This window comes from Martes martes (assembly GCF_963455335.1).
Source record: "Martes martes genome assembly, chromosome: 2".
NCBI lineage: Eukaryota > Metazoa > Chordata > Mammalia > Carnivora > Mustelidae > Martes > Martes martes.
In genome coordinates, this window is record NC_137889.1 from 159459955 (window position 1) to 159482709 (window position 22755).

The 22755-nt window shown below is 47.9% G+C and overlaps 1 protein-coding gene across 1 annotated transcript in view; it reads right to left on the reverse strand.

Moving 5' to 3' along the window:
* The window catches only part of SEL1L3 (SEL1L family member 3), a 100442-nt gene extending 88456 nt beyond the window's left edge, over positions 1 to 11986 (reverse strand). Inside the window, exon 1 of the mRNA XM_080796119.1 lies at positions 11744 to 11986. Within this exon, the coding sequence (XP_080652245.1) occupies positions 11744 to 11908 (165 nt within the window). The 5' untranslated portion in view covers positions 11909 to 11986. The remainder of the gene's footprint in view (positions 1 to 11743) is intronic.
* Between the last annotated feature and the right edge of the window lie 10769 nt (positions 11987 to 22755).

Genomic DNA, 22755 nt, shown 5'->3' on the forward strand with positions numbered 1-22755 from the left:
GATTCAGACATCCAAAACACAATAGTGAAAAGGTTACCCTGGACCATTCACACCCATTAGCATGGCTATTATCCAAAAACAATCACAAAACAAAAATAACAAGCATTGGAGAGGAGGTAGAGAAACCGGCTCCTGGTGCATTGTGGGTGGGAATGTAAAATGGTGCAGCAGTTCCTCAAATAATTAAACCTAGAGTTACCACATGATCCGCAATTCCACTTCTGGCTATAAAGCCTCAAACAGTTGGAAACAGAGACTCGAAGAGATACATTCATAGACAGACACCCATGTTCATAGCAGCAGCATTCACAATAGCTAAGAGGTAGGAATGACCTCAGTAAATAAAAGGATACACAAACAGATAGGTACACATGATGGAATATTATCCAGCCTTAAAAAGAACAGGAAGGGGCGCCTGGGTGGCTCAGTGGGTTAAGCCTCTGCCTTCGGCTCAGGTCATGATCTCAGGGTCCTGGGATCGAGTCCCGCATCAGGCTCTCTGCTCAGCGGGGAGCCTGCTTCCTCCCCTCTGTCTCTGCCTGCCTCTCTGCCTACTTGTGATCTCTGTCTGTCAAATAAATAAATAAAATCTTAAAAAAAAAAGAATAGGAAGTCTGACACATGCTACAAGACAGATAAACTTTGAGGAAACAGTGCTGAGTAAAATAAGCCAGTCACACGGAATAGATACTGCATGATTCTACCTATATGAAGAACCTGAAACAGTCAAATGCACAGACACAGAGGGAGGATGGTGGTTGCCAGGGACTGGAGTTGGCGGTGGGGGAGGTGATCATGGGGAAGTATTGTTCAATGGACACAGAGTTGCAGTTTTATAAGAGGAAAAGTTTAGAGAGGGATGTGGTGATGGTTACACAATATGAATGTACTTAAAGTCCCTGAACTGTACACTTTGAAGTGATAAAAGTGGTAAATTTTATGCTGTGAATATTTTCACAAGTTTAAAGAAAAAGGTCAGTTTTCCAAAGAAGGAAGAAATAAGGCCCCCTTTCTTCAATTCCTGCTGAGGGTTATAGGAGACGCAAAAGGGGCTAAGACACAAAGCTGGGTATCAGGGAATTGGGTTTACAAAGAGCAGTGACCCCAGGCAGAACATGATCAGGGCTCCTGTCAAACTATAAGCAAGTCCTAAAGGAATACAGTCCTAGGTGAGGGTAATCCTACCGGCAGGGCAGGGGGAGGTATCTAGAATAGCCTTTATGGAAGGAATGGTATTTCAGCTGGGCTTGGAGGAGAGAAGAAAAGTTCTTTAGGTAGACAGCTCTGAAGGCCACTGAATCCCCCAGCCCAAGGAATGCGGACTTTCATTCTACGGACAGTGAAGAATCAATGGAAGTTTCTGGAAAGGGGAACAGTGTTTCTATTTGAAAGCACTGACCACAAATTAGAAACAAAGCTGACAATCAAGATAAACGAGCAAATGACACAGTTCATCAATAAGTAAATTCCCACTGATGGTCTGAGAAAGGCAAGTTGAAACCACACCGAAGAAATCAGCTTGAACTTACTAGCTTCACCGAGATCAAAAAGTCCAAGATAACAGGATGTCCCGGCCAGATTGGCTTCTTATGAACTGCTGGTGAGAGCGATCTCTGTGGATGGCGGTCAGGCAGTATCCATCAAAAGTATAAATGCACCCACCCTCTGGTCCAATAATTCCTCCTCTTGGATTTTATCCTACCCATATACTCAAATTTGTGCAAAATGATGGATGTGCAGGTTTGCACTGCAGCAAAGTTTGTAACAGCAAAGGATGCAAAACTAAATGTCCATCAAGACAGAGCTGGTTCAGTAAATGATAGGACGTCCACTCCTAGAGTGCTAGGCAGCTATTCAAGCGAGGAAGAGCTTCATGGGCAGATAATGAAATGATCTCTAAAGTTTGAAGTTTTGTTGTTTTTTGTTTTTTTTTTAAACAAGGTTCAGAAGTACCATTTGAATTTCTTTTTTAAGAAAAGGAAAAATATCTACACATTTCCTTTGTATGTATAGCATTTGTTGCTCACGTGGAAAAGGATGAGGTGACCAGGAGATAGACTCAGAGACAGACGTGTGCTATATAGCCTTATTTATCTTTTGAATTTTGTACTACATGAATACTGGGCGGGGGGGACAGAATTGGGGTGGGGGGTGTGGAGGATGGAGAGAAAAGCAACTGTCCTAAAGATGAAAATAAAAAATGTAGCTTCTCCAAGTGGTGGAGTGAGAAGGGCTGGCCATTGCTTTCGATTAGTCATGGGAAAACTGTGGGAAGAAATATGTAAAGAGGTGGGTACAGTCCAAACTGTCTGCCCCCGCAATGAGAGGCTTAATTGTTTTGTGCTCTCATTTATACTTCCAAATTACAGGGGGGAAAACAAACATAAAAATAATCTTATAATTAGAACTAGTGACTGTTAGAGCGGACTAGCCCTTGGTGATGAGCCAGCCCACCCCATTCTTCCGCCAAGGCAACGATCACTGAGAAGTGATGTTCTCCAACATCGCCCAGCTGGTGGCTTCCAAGAGGCAAGCCCAGGAGCCCAGCCCCTGGCTTTCCCTCCCTCTCCCACGTTCCCCACCCCACAGCACACAACAGCAAGACAATAAAGAGCTGCCAGGTGGAATTCTGCTTTCTTGTGACTAGAGATATCCCCGGCATTTGTCCACAGCGGTGGTTTTTCATTCAGCCAGATGTGCCAAGATGTGATGAGAATCCAGCCAGTGAGCCCACCGCGGAGGCCAGCCGAAGACAGAGAGGTGGGCACTCCTCATTCCAACTGCCCCTCATGCCTCTGTCACTCACTCCCACATTTGCCCAGTTCATGTGGCAACAGAGGGCAGAGTCTAGGACATACAGTGGTATACTGAATATCACCTCGTGTTCTTTCTCAAAGACTGACTTAGCACTTCTTCCTCAATACTCTTATGATACCTTAAAAACTCGCCCCAGCCCTCTTCTCGACTTCAGTATTTTTTTTTAATCATGTTTTTAATTGCTGATGCTAGAACTCCAGGTTAATACTTCTTTTAAACAGAATTCTGGGGGAAAGGCTACGTGATTTCATGAGATTTCACTGCAAAGTGCCGTTACTAGTAATGTTCATTACTTTACATCTTAGTGCTAAACATGCATGGTCCACTTTCCCACATTAATAAGTGCAGCATGCTGAAACTAGTTTCAGCTTCACTTGATGACCCATGACTTTCCGGACATTGGGCTCATCATCGCTGAGATCAGCGGGGACAGATGAGAAAGAAGAAGGTATAGGACACCTGACTGTGTTCTCCCTCCAGGCCCTTCCCTCCAAATTCAGCTTTAAAGGTAAACTCTATATATGCAGATGAAGATTATTTTATTTTCATCTACTTCAAAGCTTCAAGTGCAGGAAAAGTAAATCCAAGGTTCATCGTTCTAGATGCTAACTGATACAGAAGCCACGAGTCCTGGGAAGAGCTGGTAAAGGGGCTGGTCCAAATTGCTGTGAGTATACAATACAGACTGGATTTCAAAGACAATTTTTTTAAAAATGCAAAATATCTCATTAATATTTCTTAACCCAATTACATGTTGAAATGACCATATCGAGATTCAGCGAGTTAAATAAAACATATCACTAATATTAATTTCACCGGTTACTTTTTAAATGCAGCTATTAGAAAATCTGGGAGCACACACGTGGCTCATATTTGTGACTTATGTTATATTTCTACTGGATGGTGCTATGCTAGATTTGAAGTGAGCAGACTTTTCCTGTAAAAAAGGGCCATATGGTAAGTATTTTAGGTTTTGCAGGCCACTTGGTGGCCGTGAAAAACTACTTAGCTCTGCTGTGGTATCAAGAAAGCAGCCACAGACAACTAACTCGGAAGCGAAGGAGCACGGCTGTGGTCCAGCTCAACTCTGTTTACAGAAACAGGCAGCTGGCTGTGCCCGTGGGCCATAGCTTGCCGGCTACTGTTCTAGATTACCGAGCTTTTATTCTAGACTTAAAAGAGTTTTGGAAAACACAACATGACGAAAAATATGCTTTCCAAAGGAATGGTCTTGTGAGAGAAAAGAGATGAATAACCCAATTAGGCATAATTTCATAGACGTGCCATGGATGGCGCTTGATTTGTTATTTTGCTAAGGTTCCCCGGCAATGGTGTTGACATCTTGCTATTGTTTCTGTCAGTTGTGAGCCAAGTGGGATGAGAAGTTAGTGCTAGGCTGGGTGCAGAAAAATTTCATGGACTGAGTAAGATGAACTTAAGAAGGAGGAGAAGCATGAGTACAGGAGAAGAACAATTTCTGGGACGGGCAACGTTTTTGTAATATGATGGGGGTGTGCTGGCCCCAAAGGGGACTTCAAAATCACTGTATGTGGCTATAGGGGCATGGTCTAAATCCCTCAAGGAGGCACAGTGGTCTTCAGTCTTTGGCCCCCTATGCAATGTAGGAAGCCAGCATCCTGTGGCTTGGAGAGGACCCAGTGGGCAGCTGCTGCACCATGAGTTGTGGCCACCTCTGTTATGTACAAAACCAACACCGATTAGCAACACATCACACTCTAAATATTGATTAAGCTGAGGCTGATTTCCTGGCTCAAGTCATGTGTGTGGTTATGAGCTGTTTCCTGCCAGGAAAATAAGGCAATTAACTTGAAGAGTTTCAGCTACAGGCATGACACGTGTCCAACCTTCATAGGTATTTTCACATGCCAGGTTGCATTAACGGAAGTGAGAAATTACCCAGTTGTTCCTTTGCTTAGAAATTATGAGGTCAGAGTCCATGTCTTACTCATTGTTATGTCTCTGGCTTCTCAACTAGAACGAGGCACACAGAAGGAATTTGGTTAAGTGTTTCCTGGTGAAGTAAAATCCTGGGCATGAGCCTTTCTGTCAGGAGCCTCTGTGGTCCGCCTCAGGTCACCGCTCCCAGGGGGTCTTGATCCAATCCCGAGTCCTCCCCATCCTTTCCCAACATCACCAGTTCTTTTGTGATGGGGACCCTCTCCACTTCTCTTTTTCCATCTAGCCTCATTAAAGTCCTTGGGAAGAACCCTTACCCTTTGGCCTCTCACCGGGCCCCTAGGGGATCGCAGCTGATATGGGGACTGTGAGGTCAGGGAAGGTGGTGCTCCGGCACCTACCTTATCCATTTAGGGTGGACTTCTCTCAGCTATCAAGTCCCTCCAGACCTTTCAGACAACTGCCCTACCTTCTTAGAACTTTCCATTTCTCCACACCAAAAATACAAATTAAATGTTTAAAATGTCCTATCCCTCTACTCCCTTTTGGACGCCTGTTTGTCTGGCAAGTTCATCAGTGTTAATGTGATAATGAAAAAGGACTTCGGTGGTGTCACATATCTGCATTTCTCTACCAGCCTGGGGGAGATAACACTTTCAAAGCAAAGCCCAGATGCACTGCAGCTTTAAGCAAGACTTGGGAGGTGAGTGGGCGCATTTCTGTGCCCCTCAAATTAGGCCATTTAGGCAGCCACATACATGTTCCACCTCGGAAGCTACTGATCTGCTCTGCACACAATGGAGCTGAGCTCTGAAAGACGCCTGAGCCCTCAAACATCTGTTTACACCAGAAGTAAGCCTTAATCAAAGTCAAATTTGACAATGTCACACACACTCTCAAAACAGATTCTCTCATGTTTGTCTAATTGTGTATGTATTGTCAATTTTTATAAAGAAAGAAATGGGTCAGTTGATGTCATGTTCATGATAAAAAACCCCAAATTGGAGATCAAAATGCATTCAATTCAAACTGGGAGTCGAGATGAATTTGTGTATCTTCTGGATGGAAAAAAAAATCTATCAATTCTATCTAAGCTTCTTTTAGGATGACTGCATCTGATGCCCTTATACAAAATCAATAAGAAATTCTATTCAAATAACCCTCCCTGTTCCAAAAAGCTGAGAAAGCTTGGCTCTTTTCTCTATATGGACCACTTGTTCTTTAAGGAAGGGACCAAGAGATTGAGGTATCTTAAATCATTCACGTCTTGTCATGGGAAATTTATTTACACTAACACGTGTATGTGGTGGGTTCATGTAACAATTACGGAGTATCTGTTTTTCTCATTCCTGCCCATTCCACCCCATCGGTCACCAAAGGAAACCTTGCCCATGAGTGCTTTCTCTCCAAACTGGCTGTATCCAACTTTCCATAAGTCAAAAGGTCATTGTATTGGCTTAAGAGGCCTACTTTTCCAATTTCTGCTGACTAGAAGCAAGCAAAAATCCTGTTTATGTCAACAATGCATGCAATTAAACAGAATGGGCAGTGATGTTGGTATGGACGCCAAAATCAAGATGGGCCTTGGGCAATACTTCCCAGTTGATGAATATGCCTTCGCAAACCTGAGAGTTGGCTGGAGAAATACCATCACGACATCTAGCAAGACTCCTAGTTGAATCGGCTCCCCTCCTCTCTTTAATACTGTTGGATATGCTATACCTTTTTAACTTAAATCATGAGGGTAACCAAGGTTTGGTTATTAATTTCATTGAATAACTATGAGCTGGCCATTGGGACAGATGCGGCAAGCCCCTCTTCTCATTTACTTCTGACTCCACCCTCTCAAAAGAACTTCATAGAACTTCTCCCTTCAAATCGAATCTTCACAACAGCTCTGGGAGGGACACAGCTGAGAAAATGGAATGGATTCAGAGAGGGGGAGTCACTTGCCCAAGGTCAACCAGCTCCTCAAAAACAGAACCAAAATTCAAATTCCTGACTCCACAGTCAATGATGGTGTCCCTCTTCCCTTCCAGACATGCCCAAAATGAGGCCCTCGACTCACCAACTGACCTCTACTCCTGTCCCACTTTCTGGCCACAGGTGTGGGAAGTGAGACTTTGCTCACTCTCATCTTGAAGGTGGAGGGGGCGGGAGGATGAGGGCTAAGATCCCACCAGGTCGGTATACCTTGTGCCTGGGGAGGTAGATATCATCTCACCCACAAATATTCACACCGCACTAAGCCAACTCCCCAGATCAGTTAAGCCCTTCTTTGGGTGAAGATGTCAGACAAATAAGAGCAGCCAAAGCAGAATGTCCTCAGCAATCCCTTCCATGCCGCACAGCCCTCCTGTCCCTTGGGTCCTTTCTCGGGGGAACAGGATGAGCCAATAAACAGGGTAATTCACTTGAGGCTATTTATGGTCTACTCAAGCCTATCCATCTTTGTGAACTGCCTGGGTTCTTTATGCCTTGTCTGCCTCTTCTCCACCTGCTCCCTTCAGCTAATTCATGATTCCCACACTTTTGCCAAGAGGAATAGGTCTAGAAAGCAAGAGACAAACACCATGGCTTGGGGGATTTTAGGAGCTCTGGTCGGGGTGAATGTGGCCTCTATTGTCTGACAGGAAGTCTGAAGCTGAGCTCTGTATTTCAAATATCCATTTTCACTCTTGTACAAACGAGATAATAGAGAGGCTCTATACCTTGTTTTAGGTTTTGTGTTTTTTTTAAGATTTTATTTATTTGACAGAGAGAGAGAGATCACAAGTAGGCAGAGAGGCGGGCAGAGAGAGAGGGGGGAAGCAGGCTCCCCGCTGAGCAGAAAGCCCTATGCGGGGCTCGATCCCAGGACCCTGAGACCATGACCTGAGCTGAAGGCAGAGGCTTAACCCACCGAGCCACCCAGGCGCCCCTATACCTTGTTTTGATCTTCCTAGGCCCTGTGTTAGACACAGAGTAAGGAGTTCACCAGTACTACCAGAGGGATAACCCATGGTCTGTGGCCACTGATGGGGAATTCTGTCACAGCCACTGGAGATCTGCTAACGATCACCACATACATCTGTGCCACTAAAGCCCCCTTGCGTCTTTGTCCTCTGGTTGTCTAACAAATGCAAACATCCACTCTGAATATTTCCACTCTATGGCTGACATCAATACCAGCCATTATGAGATTTGTTTTTCTCATTTAAGAAAAAATTATACATTCGAGACCAGCGTTCAGAAAGGACAGAAATGCCTTCCACAAGTGCCACCATCCCAGATGGGACTGGGGCAGCCTCCGCTAGTCTGGCCAAGTCTGGAGAAAGGTACGAGGCAATGACGTATGGGAATGCCAAGGGGGTCTGCTGGCAAGTCCTGCCCAGACCATACTACTCAGCACCCGGGACCTCAGCGGAAGCAATTCTGCTACCCTTTCCTTTCCGGGCCCTCACCCTTTCTGAGGAGGCTCTCTGCCTCTTGACCTTTGGTGACCTTAGAATTTTCTGGCAGCTGCTAGAACCAGGGATCATCTTTTCAGAAATCTGCTTGGCATCGTTCCGTGACTTATCTTTCAGGCCTCGTCACAATTATTCATGCTTTGGCAGTAACCTAGCTACAGTCACAGTACTGTTCTTGAGCTGCCACTGAAGGTGACTCTGTACCAGCCAATGGGGAAGAAAGGTGCCCGTTGCCTCAGGACCCTGGCTCTGGGAAGCATGCTCCCCATGAGGGCAGGGGCTTAAAGGCTTCTGTTCAGAAAACCATTCTCAACTCCAGTCAAGAGAACAAGAACACAGGTGGGGATGACACAGAGTGGTAATCGACCCCCAAATCACAGCCAATGCACAGAATGCATTCCAAGGCACACTCGCTCTACACCTGGACACACATTCATATAAACGCCAAGTGCCAACCTCCACCAGGTGCCTCTGGATGAGAGACCCTATCTTTTATCACTCCATGGCAAATATTTTCTGATTTCACCTTTTTTTTTTTTTTCTCATTAACATCCTGCTTCTAGTGTGTGGCCTGTGCTTCCTGCTTTGTGTATTTTAGGCTACTTTAGACATGACCTCACATCCTGGCCAATTGCACAGTGGCTGCTAATTGTAAGAGGTTTGGTAATGGCCCACGCATCTATGTATGAGAGGAACACGCACAAAGCAGCAACGTACAGAAAGCAGTATGTTAGCATGCCTAAGAACTGGGTTTCTGGAAGTAGACAGACTTGGGTTTCTATCTTGGACTACCTGTGTGGCCTAGGACAACTTACTTAACCTCTCTGAGTCTTAGTTACCTCATCCGAATGAGGATCATAACAAATCCCACTTCACAAGATTGTCGTTAAAGTTAATACTGGAGAATGTAAGGGTGCCCGTGTGACTCAGTTGGTTAAGTGTCCGACTCTGGATTTCAGCTCAGGTCATGATCTCAGGGTCCTAGGATCAAGTCCTGCGTCAAGCCCCGCATTGGGCTCCATGTTCAGTGGGGAGTCTGCTTGAGGAGTCTCTCTCTCTCCCTCTGCCTTTCACCCTGCTCACACATGCTCTCTCTCAAATAAATAAATCTTTAAAAAAATACTGGATAATGCATATAAACGACTTAGTACAATGCAAACTAATATTATTAGTTATATTTCCAAATTAGGGGATAGCTTTCTCCCTCTAGTGTCTACACGTTCCTGAGATCCTGCTTCATTATTCTGTTCCACATCTACCCTCCACCTGCCCACCTCACCTCCCCTGACCAATCACTTTCTCTAGGCAGTATTCCTCTATGAGGAGAATGGACACAATTATGCCTTTTTTTCCCTGTCATTTTCTGTATCTCGTGCTTCAGGCAGATGTTCCCCACCTCGCACAGTGAATTTCTCCAAGGTCAGGAAGGTTTACCTTTCACCAGAGGCTCAGATAGCACATACCTCTAGAGCAGAATCCTACGAACTGGCTAGACCTTTAGAACAAAAGGTGAAGCCCATCTTCCAAATCACACTTTTGCTTTCCCGGGGCTTGACAAGAGCTTCTCATTCAGTTGCAAAATGGTTTGCTTGTTTACCAGTCTTTCCTGTACACTAGCCTATCTGAAGCCTATCTGAAGGAAACACACAGTCAGGAAGCACTGACACTGCCTCTTCACAGTGGTTCCAAAATCCAGTCCTTCCCCATCAGTCAAGACACTCAGCCGTGCTCTGGTTAGTTCCCACATTACAGTATTTCCTATAATTTCTCTCCTCAGAGGCCTGACCTCACCACCTCACTATTTCACTCTACTCTCTGCACAGCACCTCTGTTCCCTCTCTGTGACCTGGTCCCTTAAATCCCCCTTGGTCCCAACGGATCTTTTCTATTTGCTCCCTCATCTGCCTCTGTTGCCACAGACCACTAAGCCTTTGGGCTTTCCTCCTGTTTCACTGATTTCTCAGAACTGTCAAGAAGTGATCTCTCCTTGCCAGGTCTTCAGATTTCTGCGTGGAACTTTCCAAACAACCTGGACATTAATGTTTCACACACTATTCTACTACATCATTTCTGCCTCTGTGGGTAACCAGCGCCTTGTGGATGGGGATCATCTGTTTAAACTGAAACCCCGTCATTTGTTTTGGCAGTTATAAGTCTGTGAGCTCTAACCCTGTGGCATAAATATTAAATAATAATACTTAACCCACGCATGTTAACTGACAACTTCTGAAGACAGCAAGTAAATCCAACCACCAAATTTTTGGTGCTGGTTAACTTTAAAACGGGAGGAGAAGCATGGATTACTCAACAGGTAGACGCTAAAGCCGAATTACAATTTGCATTTCTACACCCTCTTGCTTCAAGAAATACAACAGCCAAGAAGTAAAGAGTGTTAAAAGAAACTTGGGCTGGGTGGCAATTTCTCTGGAATCAGATCCTGATGCCTGACAATGTCTCCTAAGCAGTTTTTAGCCTCTACAAAGGAAGACTCCAAATAACGGCGAGACCATATAAATGAGAACAATTCTGGACAATGACACTGCTCAATTTTAAGCATTCTGTGAATTTCCTATTACATCAGTTTCATGATTCAGCATTTTCGATTTCATTTATTTACAGTAATATATGGCGAGATAACCCAAGGTTTCTGCAGGATCCTGGAACATAAGGTAGGCTGGACAGGAAGGGTGTCGCCTCCTGTAAATTTACTATTGTTTAGGAGATTTCAAAGCAGAAGGAAAAAAAAACCATCAAAGGAATTGAGGACTATTCCCCCACCTTGCTCTGAGGGTCTAAATCATTCTGGTATTCTAAATGAGCTGGTTTTGTAAAATAGGTTACTGCCATTTAGTTGATGACTGAAACCCAAGCCAAGGAGAGCGCAAATGGTAAACTGACGTGCCTAAGCCAAGCGTATTCTCTTAAATGACAACGTTCAAGTCGCAGCTAAAGTCACCACTCAGGCGGTAAGCGTGTTACAAAGAACTCGATTTCTTTCTGGCATCCGCAACTTGGCTGGAGTGACCACGGAGGAGTTGAAGAGCGCTGGAAACGCGAGGGTTCGTCGCCAGCGCGTTGGCAGAAAACGGTCCGGGCCATGAGAACCCGGCGGAAACTAAACGGAGGTTCGAGGCAGGAGGCGAAGTTGGGCACGGGAAGGCAGGGAGCTGCGAGACTGTGAGGGAAGCCCAGGACGGGGAGGGAGGGGGCTGGAGAGCCGCGCGCGGCGGGTGGGGAGGAAACGCGGCTGGCGAGGCTCCAGGTGGAGCGGGGGACGGGAGGAGGGTCTCGAGGGGAACCTCGCCCGGCTCTGGAGCGCGTCTCGGGAGGAAGAGGAACGGAGACAAGCGAGAGCGCCGCGCCGCAAGTCCGGTCCACGCACCCCTCTCCGCGCCCCGGGTCCCCATCCCAGGTGCCGGCGCGCCCGGGGCGCAGTGGCCAGGAAGCGAGCAAACTAGCAGCGCCGTACCGCCCGGCGACGCGGAGGTCCCCGGCCGCCCCCGCCCGCGTCCCCGGGGCCCCGCGCAGAGGGGAGGACCCGGGCAGGGTCCGGCGCTCACCAGGTAGCAGAACAGGAGCAGCGCGCTGGCAGGGCGGCCGCCGAGGCCCGGGGGGACGCTGCCGCTCGGGGGGGCCATGGCTGCGGCCCGGGGACCGACCGCGGGCGGCGGGGGTTGTTGCTGCTGCTGCCGCGGCCACCCGAGCCCCGCGCCGCGCCGCTGCATGGCGAGGCCGCCCGGATCCGGGCCAGAGCAGGTCACCTGGTGCAGGGACCGGCCCCCGCCCGAGGCGCCACCTTCCCGCCCGCCCCCGGCCGGGCCGGCCGCCGCGCGCGGGGCCACCTGCCGCCGCCGCCGCCGGACCCGCCGCCGCCGCCGCCACTGCCGCTCCCGCCGTCGCCGCCCCCGCAGCCCCAGCCGAGCGCCGGCTCCTCCCCGCCTCCCAGTGCCCGTCCCCTCCCTCGCCTCTGCCTCCCTGCCCAGCCCGCCTCCCCGCAGCTGCCCCCGACCCCGGCTGCCACCTCCCCGGCCGGCCGGCGCCCCCGCAGGTGGGGACTGACCGCGGTCCCGCCCCCCTGGCCGCCGCCCCCCGCCCGGTTCTCTCGGCTCCCCGCCCGCCCCCGCCCCCCTTTTCCCTTTCTTCGCTTTCCGCCCCCGCCCCCCTCCGGCGCTCTTCCTGCCCGCTAGCCCTCGCTCCCCTCCCTGCGTTCCCCCTTTTCCCTCTCCTCGATCTCCCGCTCGCACCTTTCTTTTCCTCACCCCCTCTTCCTTCCACTTTCTGCTTTTTCTCCTCGTCCTTTCTCTCCCTCCCCTCCTTCCCTTGCCCGTTCTAGTCCCCCCTCCCGCCTTCTCCGGCTCCCACCCACTCCTCCTGCGGGTCCCGCAGCCCAGTTCCCGCCGGTGCAATGGGGTTTGTTTCGTTGCTTTTTGGCGAGGGCGCCATTCCCGCTGGGCGCGGGGCGAGTGTGCCCCCTGCAGTTGCGCCACGCGGCGGCCCAGCTTCCAGTCCTTTAAGGCTGGATTTTGACCCCTGCCAACCTCCACCTGTCCACCTGCAGGGGTGGGGCCGCCTCCCTCGGGCACATTTTTAACCCAGGTTGCGCCCCGCCCTGCCGGCTGGTACGCGGCACGTTCTGGATGTTTCCCGAGGGTTTTGTGCGGTGCCGCCGCCACCGCCACCGCCACCGCTCTTTGTTTTAATTGTCCAGAGTGTCGGCGCCCAAAGCGGGTTTGCATTGGATTTGCAGCGCTGTGCCCCGGCTTCCACTTTGGACCGAAAAGAAAATGAGTTAATTAGGTCAATGCAATCGGACTGAAGCCCTAAATGAAAGGGTAAGGCTCGTGAAGTGCACAAACACTTTTAAAAAATAAACCCGGCACGCACCGGGTTTTGGGGACCCAGGTTGGGACTAGCTGTTGGCGGTACGTGTTCTGCCACCAGTCGGAGGCCTCCAGCTTGCGGCCTCCTCGGGGCTGGGGGAAGCGTGGGCTTGGGTCAGGAGGTTCAGACAACTGCTTGGGCCCCGAGCTGCTGTTCCGAAACAGTTAACAGTTAGCCCACCTTCAAAAGTTCTCAAAAGCTTCCCTTAGGCACTGGTGGATTTGTGCATATTGCAGCTAAGAACAGTTGGGAGTCTGGAAGGATACGGCCCTTGCCCTGTGCAGATGCCACAGCAGTAGGTCAAGTCCAGCCAGACGACAGGGGAGGCTGGCAGTGAAGATGGGGTGCCCAGGGGTTGTGCCTGGATATGCCCTCAGCCATCTCAGGATAGGCCCCAGCACACTCAGCAACCCAGCTGAGTCATCCCTTTCTCATTTTAGGTCACCTGAGGGCTGTGGTCCTGGGTCAGGCTCATGGCTCCCAGACACTCACTGCAAGGTAATGTCTTCTATCGGTGGTTCTCAACGTTCAGCGTGCATCTGAACTGCAGCGAGGACTTATGAAAGTATACATTGCTGGACAAGTCCACTAGAATTTCAGGTTCAGTTGGCCCTGGTGAGGCTTGAAAAGCTGCCTTTCCAAGTTTCCAGGGGATGCTGGGGCTGGTCCACAGACTCCATTTCCAGAACCACTGGCTGATAGAAAGGGTCATTCTGCTCCCATCTCATCCAGCAGCCACCACTATAAAGCATCTGAGGACTTCTTTGTTTGACAGATGTCTCCAACACTGTCCCACTTCCATAGACCCAAAGCACTTACAATTCTCCTGTGTGATGCGGAAAATCATTTATTCTATTGAGTGTCTGAGGAGATGAAAGATTTGGTGTCTTGTCCCAGGTTGTGTCCATACACACACACACACACACACACACACACACACATATATATAGTCAGGTCAAAGTATAAATTATACATTTTAATGTATGTGGAAGGAAAATTGTTGGCCAGTTCCAGGATATGGGGCTTCACAATATTTCTGGACCCTGCCTTCCTAGGCCTCTCTGGGGTTCTCTCCCCCTTCATTGCCCATGGATTCAGTTGGTCTTCAGGGAACGAAATGGTTTCCTCCGGTTGTTTGTAATCAGGATTCATGGAATTGAAGTTTTAGAAGCCTGTGAGTTTGAATTTCCCTGACTACCACTGTGTCACTGTGGAGGCATCCTGTAGGGCGCTGGGCTATTTTTAACCTGGTGTATCAAATCTCTGACTGACTAGGCTTCGGCTGTGCTCCTACTGTGTGTCAGGCCCCACCCAAGGCTCCAGAGTCCAGAGGTGACTGGTCATCCCTTAATGTGAGGAGCAGCTGGCATGCAGAAGACTAACCATAACACAGTTTTGGTCCTCAAAAAGGGATGTTCAGCTTGCTCTGTGGCCCAGGGCAGGGGGTGGAGGGATTGATCAGTTTTGTACTGGAGAGGAGCAGAAATAGAGAAGGTCGGGGTTTCTATTCACAGCGGTCTGTGACATTTCGATCCAGAAGCCAGGATCAGTTTTTGCCCTTGCCTCCTCTCCAGTGGTCTGTATCAATAATTTGAAGGGTGTGGTCTGATTATAGAAGAAGACTGTTCATTCCAAAAATATCATTCTTTCCCACCTTTACAATTTATTGGTTTGAATTAAGTGTTAATGCTCCGCTAAACTGTGAAGGTCCCTGGGGACCGTATTTATCCAGTATGGCTCATTACTGCCTTAGCGTGAGTCCATTTATCCCATCCCCTCCGAGAGACAGTGAGAAAGCAACACCACACTTCAACACGGAACAGGACAGAGTCCCGAAGGAGGATGGTAGCCTCCCTCCACAAGGCTTCTGGGTTGGAGCAACCAGAGGTCTGGAGGAAGGGGGTCAGGGCTGCAGGGAAAAGGCAGAACCTTCACTGAACGTGCTTGCCTCGGTGTGCATAGAATGGTATCCAAAGCCAATAGTTCTTGGATGCTGAAATGGTTTAAAATCGATAAAATCAGGAGCCTGGGTGGCTCAGTAGGTTAAGCATCTGTCTTTGGCTCAGGTCTTGATCCTGAGGTCCAGGGATGGAGTCCCAAGTCAGGCTCTCTACTCAGCAGGGAGTCTGCTTCCCCCTCTCCCTTTGCCCCCGCCCCTGCTTGCGAGCACGCGCGCACGCTCTCTAGCTCTCATAAAGAAATAAGTGAATAAATAAATCTTTTTAAAAAATAAAATCTGTAAAATCTCAGGGACCAATGCATTTGGCCAACTATTCACTTGCCAAGTAAAAATATTTAAAACAAACAACCCTCTCACCCCAATATGCTGTCTTTTATCAACATTATTTCATCCAAAAGACAGGGTATTTTTACCCTCAAAAAATTAGGAAGGACCTAATATAGTAAAAGAAAAGTCCTTTAAACTGAATATAAGTTGTGAAAAACTCCTGATGGGTCATTTTCTTATTTGCTGGGGACCTGTAGAAACTTACCTTTGGGCTGTCGTGGTCCATGCAGGGGCCCTTGGAAACCATATTTCTAGGTCCCAAGGATGTCTCAGGTAGAGTGATCTGACTGTGCAGAGACACCTGACCTCTGAGTTATAAGAAGGGGCAGGGAGGGGACTACATAAGAGTGGGGAAATCTCCTTCTGCCCACTGCCCTCCTATATAAACCTTTGGGGCCCAGGCAAATGCCACCAGCTCTAGAGAACCTTCCCTAGTGACCTCCAGTCAAAAAGCAACTAGTCCTTTCTCTCTCTCCTGCAGCTCCATTAGGCAGCTGGCTAAGCTTGCATCTTGCATCTTGTTCTGGTCGGTCTGTTGGCCTGTTCTCCTCAAGTGGCTTGAAAGCTCCTTGGAAGCAGGGGTTGTTTCTTAACCAGCCCTGGGAACTGCCCCCATGCCTTCTACGTAGAAAGTTCTTAGACTTAGTCACTCAATAAAATCAACTTCATCGTCTTCCTTTTTCATTTTGTTTTCTTTCCATCCTTCCTTTTCTTCGTGCCCCCTTATCACCGCTACGCCTTTTTTTTCCTTTGGTATTCAGTGTCATCTTCTCCATCTCCTTCCTGTTCATACCGGGCTTTTCCAGAGTTCTCTGGAATTCTGTCCACTCCCACTCCCTCCATTCCTTTCTGCAACTTCAGATATGCGGGATAAAGATAAATGAACTGTGACATTTGCCTTTGACATCGACATAAAAGAGAAGAAAACAAAAACAGAAGAGGAGATTGCTGTCAGGCAACTCGATGCCCATCCCCATTGGAAAACCATGGCCTTTTTTTCTGCCAAGGTTGACCTTCAGGATCCAGTTAAATCCTGTTTGCAGCAAAAACAAAACCAAACAAAACAAAAACCTTTTTCAGCATTTAGTACTTCCATTTTTCTCATGAAACATTGAGAAACCTGGGCTTTGGGCTTCCCGAAACCCGTTCCTATCTCTGTTCTTCCTTTTTTTGAATCCTCCGTACTTACCAAATACTTCCTATTCCTCCCTTCCTTAAAACGTTCCACCAAATACCATCCTCATCTCCTCATCCCCACACCCCACCCTTTAAGCCTTATGTCTCTGTGACTCTGCAGACTCCTTTCCTGTGGGTCGTGGGACCCTTGCTTTGAGAAGTTGTGCGAGAGGGGATGGAAGCCCTTGTGTGAGCTGGGACTTTTTCCATGCGTTTCTGTGGGAATGCTGAAGGTCTCAGAATCACCCACTCTGTAGCCTTGGTGTACTCCTAAATGAGCTCTATTTCTGGGCCTGTCAGATGAAATGCTGTTGCTCCCAGTTATTTTTGGCTCCTTGCCCTTCTGAATAGGTGCACATTCAGCTCAATTCTCCCCCGACCCTGAGCTGGGAAAAAGCAGGCAGCTTTCCTTAGCCAAGCCTCCTCTCGAGTCAGGAGCATTTGCCCCCTTAAGGAGCAGCTATCACAAGTGCCCTGGACTGCATCCCGGCTGTCTGTGCTGCCACCAGGCCCGGAAAGAGGGGAAGTCCCCTTCCGGCCCCCTCAGACTACTGGTGGCAAGACTTGTGAACTGAGCATCCCGGGGCAGGGCAACTAGGTATCCAGGGCCTCCTCACTCGTAGAGAGGTCTGAGCCCTGCCTCACTGGCCGTGGCTGCGAAACTCCTCCCACCATCCTTGGGGGACCTGGGATGGTAGGGGTACATTTTAGGTTTAGTGAGTACAGAAATATCTGTATACCGAGGGTGTAAGGAAATTTCTGTATACCTTGAGAGGCAGAAGGCCAAGGGCACGTGTCCGTGCTTGGAAAGATCTCTTTGGGTAAGCGTGTTAAGAACATGTGTGTGAAAAAGAGGGGTGGAGGGAAGTTGGGTGTAGATGTACAGATCCACTTGGGACAGGGAGCAGGGGGTTGGGGGGGTGGATATTGACTGGACACCTAGGAGAGAGAATAAATAATTGAGGAAAGAGAGTCCACATGAGACCTTGGAGAACCGGGTGCTGTCTACAAGTCCTGACAGATTTTTAAGTGCATCCTGCCGCTGACATCGCGATCCTTAGGCAGGCATTAACATCGACTGAGAGCTTTCAGTCTATCCGGTAATAAACAATATCAAGTAAAATGAAATGTCAAGATCAGCTGTACACATATGGATACTTAGTGAAGTCCATATAAAATCAAGAATAGACTAGAGAAGAGGAAACCAGACCAGGGTTCTCTTAATAGCTACTTATCGCTACAGCTTTTGGCTGGCAGATTTCTTTCTTTCTTTTTTTTTTTTTCCCCAAGATTTTATTTATTAATTTGTCAGAGAGAGTGCGAGAGAGTGAGCGCACAAGTGTTGGGGGGGGCATGACAGCAGGCAGAGAAACAGGCTCCCCATAGAGCAAGGACTCCAATATGGGGCTCAATCCCAGAACCCTGGGATCATGACTTAAGCCGAAGGCAGCCCTTACCCCGCTTACCCGAGACGGAGCAACCCAGGCGCCCCTGGGTGATTTCTTTTTAAAGTTCTTATCAAGTGTTGCTTTGATGCATTGATTCATTCAATCTTCATGACACAGGCAGCAGCAGCCTCATTTTACAGAGGAAGAAACGGAGTCATTTGAAAGACTTCTGGTTCATGGCCACGAGGGGGCCAAGCCACGTTGGCTTAGGCAGCTTTGCTCAAGGACTCCAGCTTCCACCATTCTGCTCCACTCCTGCTGTGACAACCGGTGGTGGAGAGGCAACAGGTGTCCTGAGGTGTATGTGTGTGGGGGGGTGGGGGATCATATCTGGGTTTGAAACTCAGATGTCTGTCAGGGCCTCATGGAGTTAAAGACACACATTACAATGTCAAAGCATCTGTCCAAGGCCATCCCACCACTTCCTAGCTATGTTATCTTGGGCGGGTCACAAATCCTTTTTGAACCCGAGTCTCCTCCTCTGTTAAGTTGGGGATAAAGTCACCAACCTGGCCACTGATGTGGTGTTGAGAAGGCCATCAAGGAAGCATGGGTGAGGACACAGGGCAGCTTGCCAAGCCCTAGACAAGAATGAAGGGCCATTTGTATATTATTCACACTTGTCTACTTCTGAAAAAGGCTCACAAAGAAAGATACATCCCTTATAAGATTATGAAAAATAGAGGGGCGGCTGGGCATCTCAGTTGGTTAAGCATTCAACTCTTGATTTTGGCTCAGGTCCTGATCTCAGGGTCATGGCATTGAGTCCTGCATTGGGCTCTGGGCTCAGCAGGGCATCTCCTTGAGATTCTCTCTCCCTTTGCCTCCCCTTTCTCGCTAAAAAAATAAATAAATAATTTTTAAATTATGAAAAACAAAAAATTTTATAAATACCTGTGGTGGCATGCCTCCAAAGATGACCCCACCCATGAAGCACTTTTCCATACTAACCCTGGAGTAGGGAGGGTATTTCCTCCCAGGGGGGGATGCCAGCTGCCCTGGTCAACTTTGACCACCAGCATGCTCTGAGAAAGTCCAAGCTAGCCATGTGGAGGGAGAGAGATGCTCTGCTGGCTTCCAGCCATTCCAGCCATAGTGTGGGCCAGACGTGTGAACAAACAAATCTTCTTGAAGATTTACCCCAGTCAAACCTTAAATGACTCTAACCCGGTCGCCATTTGACTAAAACTCCCAAGCAAGACTTGCCCAGCCGAGTCCCATCAACTCGCTGAACCATGAAAGGTAAAAATAAATTATGCTTTGAGCCACTAAGTTTAGGGGTGGTTTGTTGACCACAGTGGGTAACTGAAGCAGTGCCCTAGGCTAATCTTACTTTGATAACGGAACAGTTTCATTAGCTTTGAGCTCCCTGGCATTCAAAGCAAAAAGGGGAGGAGGATGGATTGGGTGCTCTTCTTATTATCTTGAGTACTATGATTTACCAGGATGGATAGTTCATCAGACTCCTCTCCTTGTAGTCAAATCAGAGTGAAAATTAAACTCTCTTTCTTACATGAGAATCTCTTCTGTCTTCCCAAAATTACAATTGTGCGAATTCTATCATCCACCTGGCTAGAGCAAACCAAAGAATTGCAGTTGTCACTCACGAGAAAGTATTCACTGCATCTGGCCCAAATCTTTCACACTGTAGCTCAAGCCCATTTTCTCCTGTTTGGTTCTCAGTGCATCTTCTGCCTCCTGCCTCCTTCCCATCCCAAATTAAGTCACAAACGGGCTCAGTGTCTCCGGGGTCCTAAGCAGCCAAAATTAATGATTAAAATAGAAATGCTGAAAATAGTTGAAACTGAAGCAGATTGGATGATTTATTCAAACCTTCAGGAAAAATTACTATTCAGCCCAGAATTGGAAATTAGGCTTGTGGTTCCTAAGAATGCAACCCTTCCCTGGTGCTAACCCCTCTAAAAAGGAAAGGGAAAAGAAAAATATGTAAAATAGACACATGACAGTCTTTGCGTTCTCTAGAACCCATGCTCTGGGAGGTCAGGAACCACATCTGCCTTCTGAATGACGCAATGCTTCATGCCTTCCTGGTGCTTATTAACACTTGTCTTCATCAAGTGACCTTCCAAGTTTACGATAATAAAAACATAAAGCTGAGTGTAAATCAGTGATTTCCATTCTCTCCAGTGTGACCTCAGGGAATACGTGCTGTCTGCCTACGGGTCCTGTCCTGGAAAGACTGGGTTAGCACATGGGGTATTTGAGGTCACCTCACTTACTTGGAAGCTGAACGAGGCCCAGGCAACCCTAAGAAGGTAGCGAATTTCATCCTTGGGTCCTTGACCTTGTTTTCTATACTCTTCCCCTTATTTATCTTCACACCCTAAACTGGACTTCCGAGTCCCTATGGTGAACTGCTCTGTGGGTACCCGAAAGCTGAGCAGAAAGGACCAGGCTCAAATCCCCGCTGAGTTCTTTATCCCACATTTGTGTAAATGCTTTCCATTCCCCAAGACATTTCATGTCCATATTTCAGTTCATTGTCTCAACAATTTCTGTGGAATCCTATGAAATAATCCTGTTATGGGTGGCATTGTGTTCTCTAAAGAGATACGCTGGAAGTCCTAACCCTGGGTGCCTACAAATATTTATTTAGAAATAAGGTCTTTGCAGATGTGGTCAGGTGAAGATGAGATTGTGGGGTGGGCCTTAATCCAGTAGGACCGGGGTCCTGACAAGAAGATGGATGTTTGCTCATAGACATGTACTGAGGGATGACAACGCGAAGACCCAGAAGGAAGACGGCCATGTGAACACAGAGGCAGGGATTGGAGCGATGCTGCCACAAGTTCCAGGAACATCTGGGACTCCCAGAAGCTGGAGAGGCAAGGAAGGATCCTTGTCTTGTGGCTTCAGAGGGAGTACGACTTTGCCAGTACCTTAATTTTGGACTTCCAGAACCGTGAAACAAATTCCTGTACCAGTTTGAGGCACTTGTTTCAGCAGCCCTAGAAAACTAATATACAGGTGTTGTCATTTTCCCTATACTTTTTAATGCAATGTTATTGGGTACCTACTGTGTACCAGACTCTAAGCTGAGCTCTGGAACTCAGACCTAAGAGTTCAGGTTGATATAAAGCACATCAAAGACCCAAGCCCTCTGATGAGTTTCTATGCTCATTCTGTTATGTCTTGGGCTCTCTTCCCCAGCATCCTCATGCCCAGGGACCATCCCTATCCATCCCCACTGTATGGTCTATGCCCATTCCTGCAACTGTCTGAGAGGAGGCAGTGCTGGGGCTAGAAGAGGCTTGGAGGATCTGATCCAACCCCTCAGTGTTCCAGCTGAGCCTCCCCAGGTGCAGAGGGGTCGGGCTACCAGTAGAAAGGCAACACCAAACTCCAACACATCTTCTCACTCCCTGACGCTGATTAATTCATGTTATGAATAAATTCAACAAACAACAAATGTTTGTCGAATGAGCACTAAATTATTAATCACTGATAACGGGAATGTGTTCTACTTCCCTGGGGTGCTTGAAAGTGAGACAATGCCTGAACCCAGAGATGTGAATTTCTGACCGTGGAATGTGGCACTGGAGGTTGGGGCGGGCAAAGCCGGAAGATTTGGGGGCGAGGGTAGGGTCTTTCACTGACCAGGTATCTCAGATCCTTAGAGCAACTTCAGTGACTGCTCAGGATAGAACTGGCTGCCTGGGAGAATTCTGGAGGGGTCTGAGGAAGAGATTGCTGTCCTCTGTACTTTGAGCGGCGGTGAAGGGCTGTGACCAAGTGCCCTCTCGGATGGAGAAGGAAGCACTGGCCTCATTATATGCATGTACCACAACCGCTGTTTTAAACTCCAATACTGCTGAACAATTCAGAAATAGATCCATTATAGGTCTGCTTTAGCCCCAGGGCTTTAACACAGGTCACTAGAAAATCCAAGATTGCACAGTAATTCAAACTCTTAAGAGGGAAAGGATACAAAAATTCGCTTCAGCACTGCCCCCCCACTCCACCCAGAGCCCCTCTCTCCAGTGTAACAGGGAGCCCCTCTTCATTTCTGAGGTGCTTTGGAATAAATGGCTCTTATGTTGAACTTGAAATCTAATTTTTTCTCCAGCTATTAATTGATAAGAGCAGCTCATTTTACCTCTCATGCTCTGAAGTAAGATTACAGTGTAAATAAACTGGGTCAGGTTTAGCAGGATGGACGTGAACTGTTCCCTAATTCCCCTTAATCGCTGGTAAAGGAATAACTAGGATTTGAACGTCAACATTCAATAAGCAATTATGCCGTTCCTTCAAACGCGATCTAAATTAGTCTGCTGTTCCCTCAAAGAGAATCCAACGAACCTCCAAACCATGCTCTTCAATGGCAGCCTCCTTGTTTTGTTCTAGCCCTTGAGAGGAGTCGGGATGGCAGGAGGGATTTGATTTGATTTATATTAATTTTTAGAGTATCAGGGATCTCTTGTTTTACTTGAAACAGATCAGGGAAAAGGGGTCAGTAAACAAGGGTTTTCTTGACTACTGATCACCACGCCGTGCTCAGCATTTCATGAGCCTGGTTTCTCGTTTTCACAGCGCGTTAGATTCATTATCTAATTATTAATCTCACCCTAGAGTTCCGAGGAGCTTATGACACCCGCTGAAGTTAATGAAGGCTTTTACCTGTGGATCTGGCGCTAAATCACTGATTGACCGAGAGTCCGCAATGTGGTAGGCACTGAGAGAATGGACAGAGGGGAACAAGAATTAAACAGGAGGAAATTAAGAAGAAAAGGAAGAAGACGCGGGAAACAGAGGAGGGGCG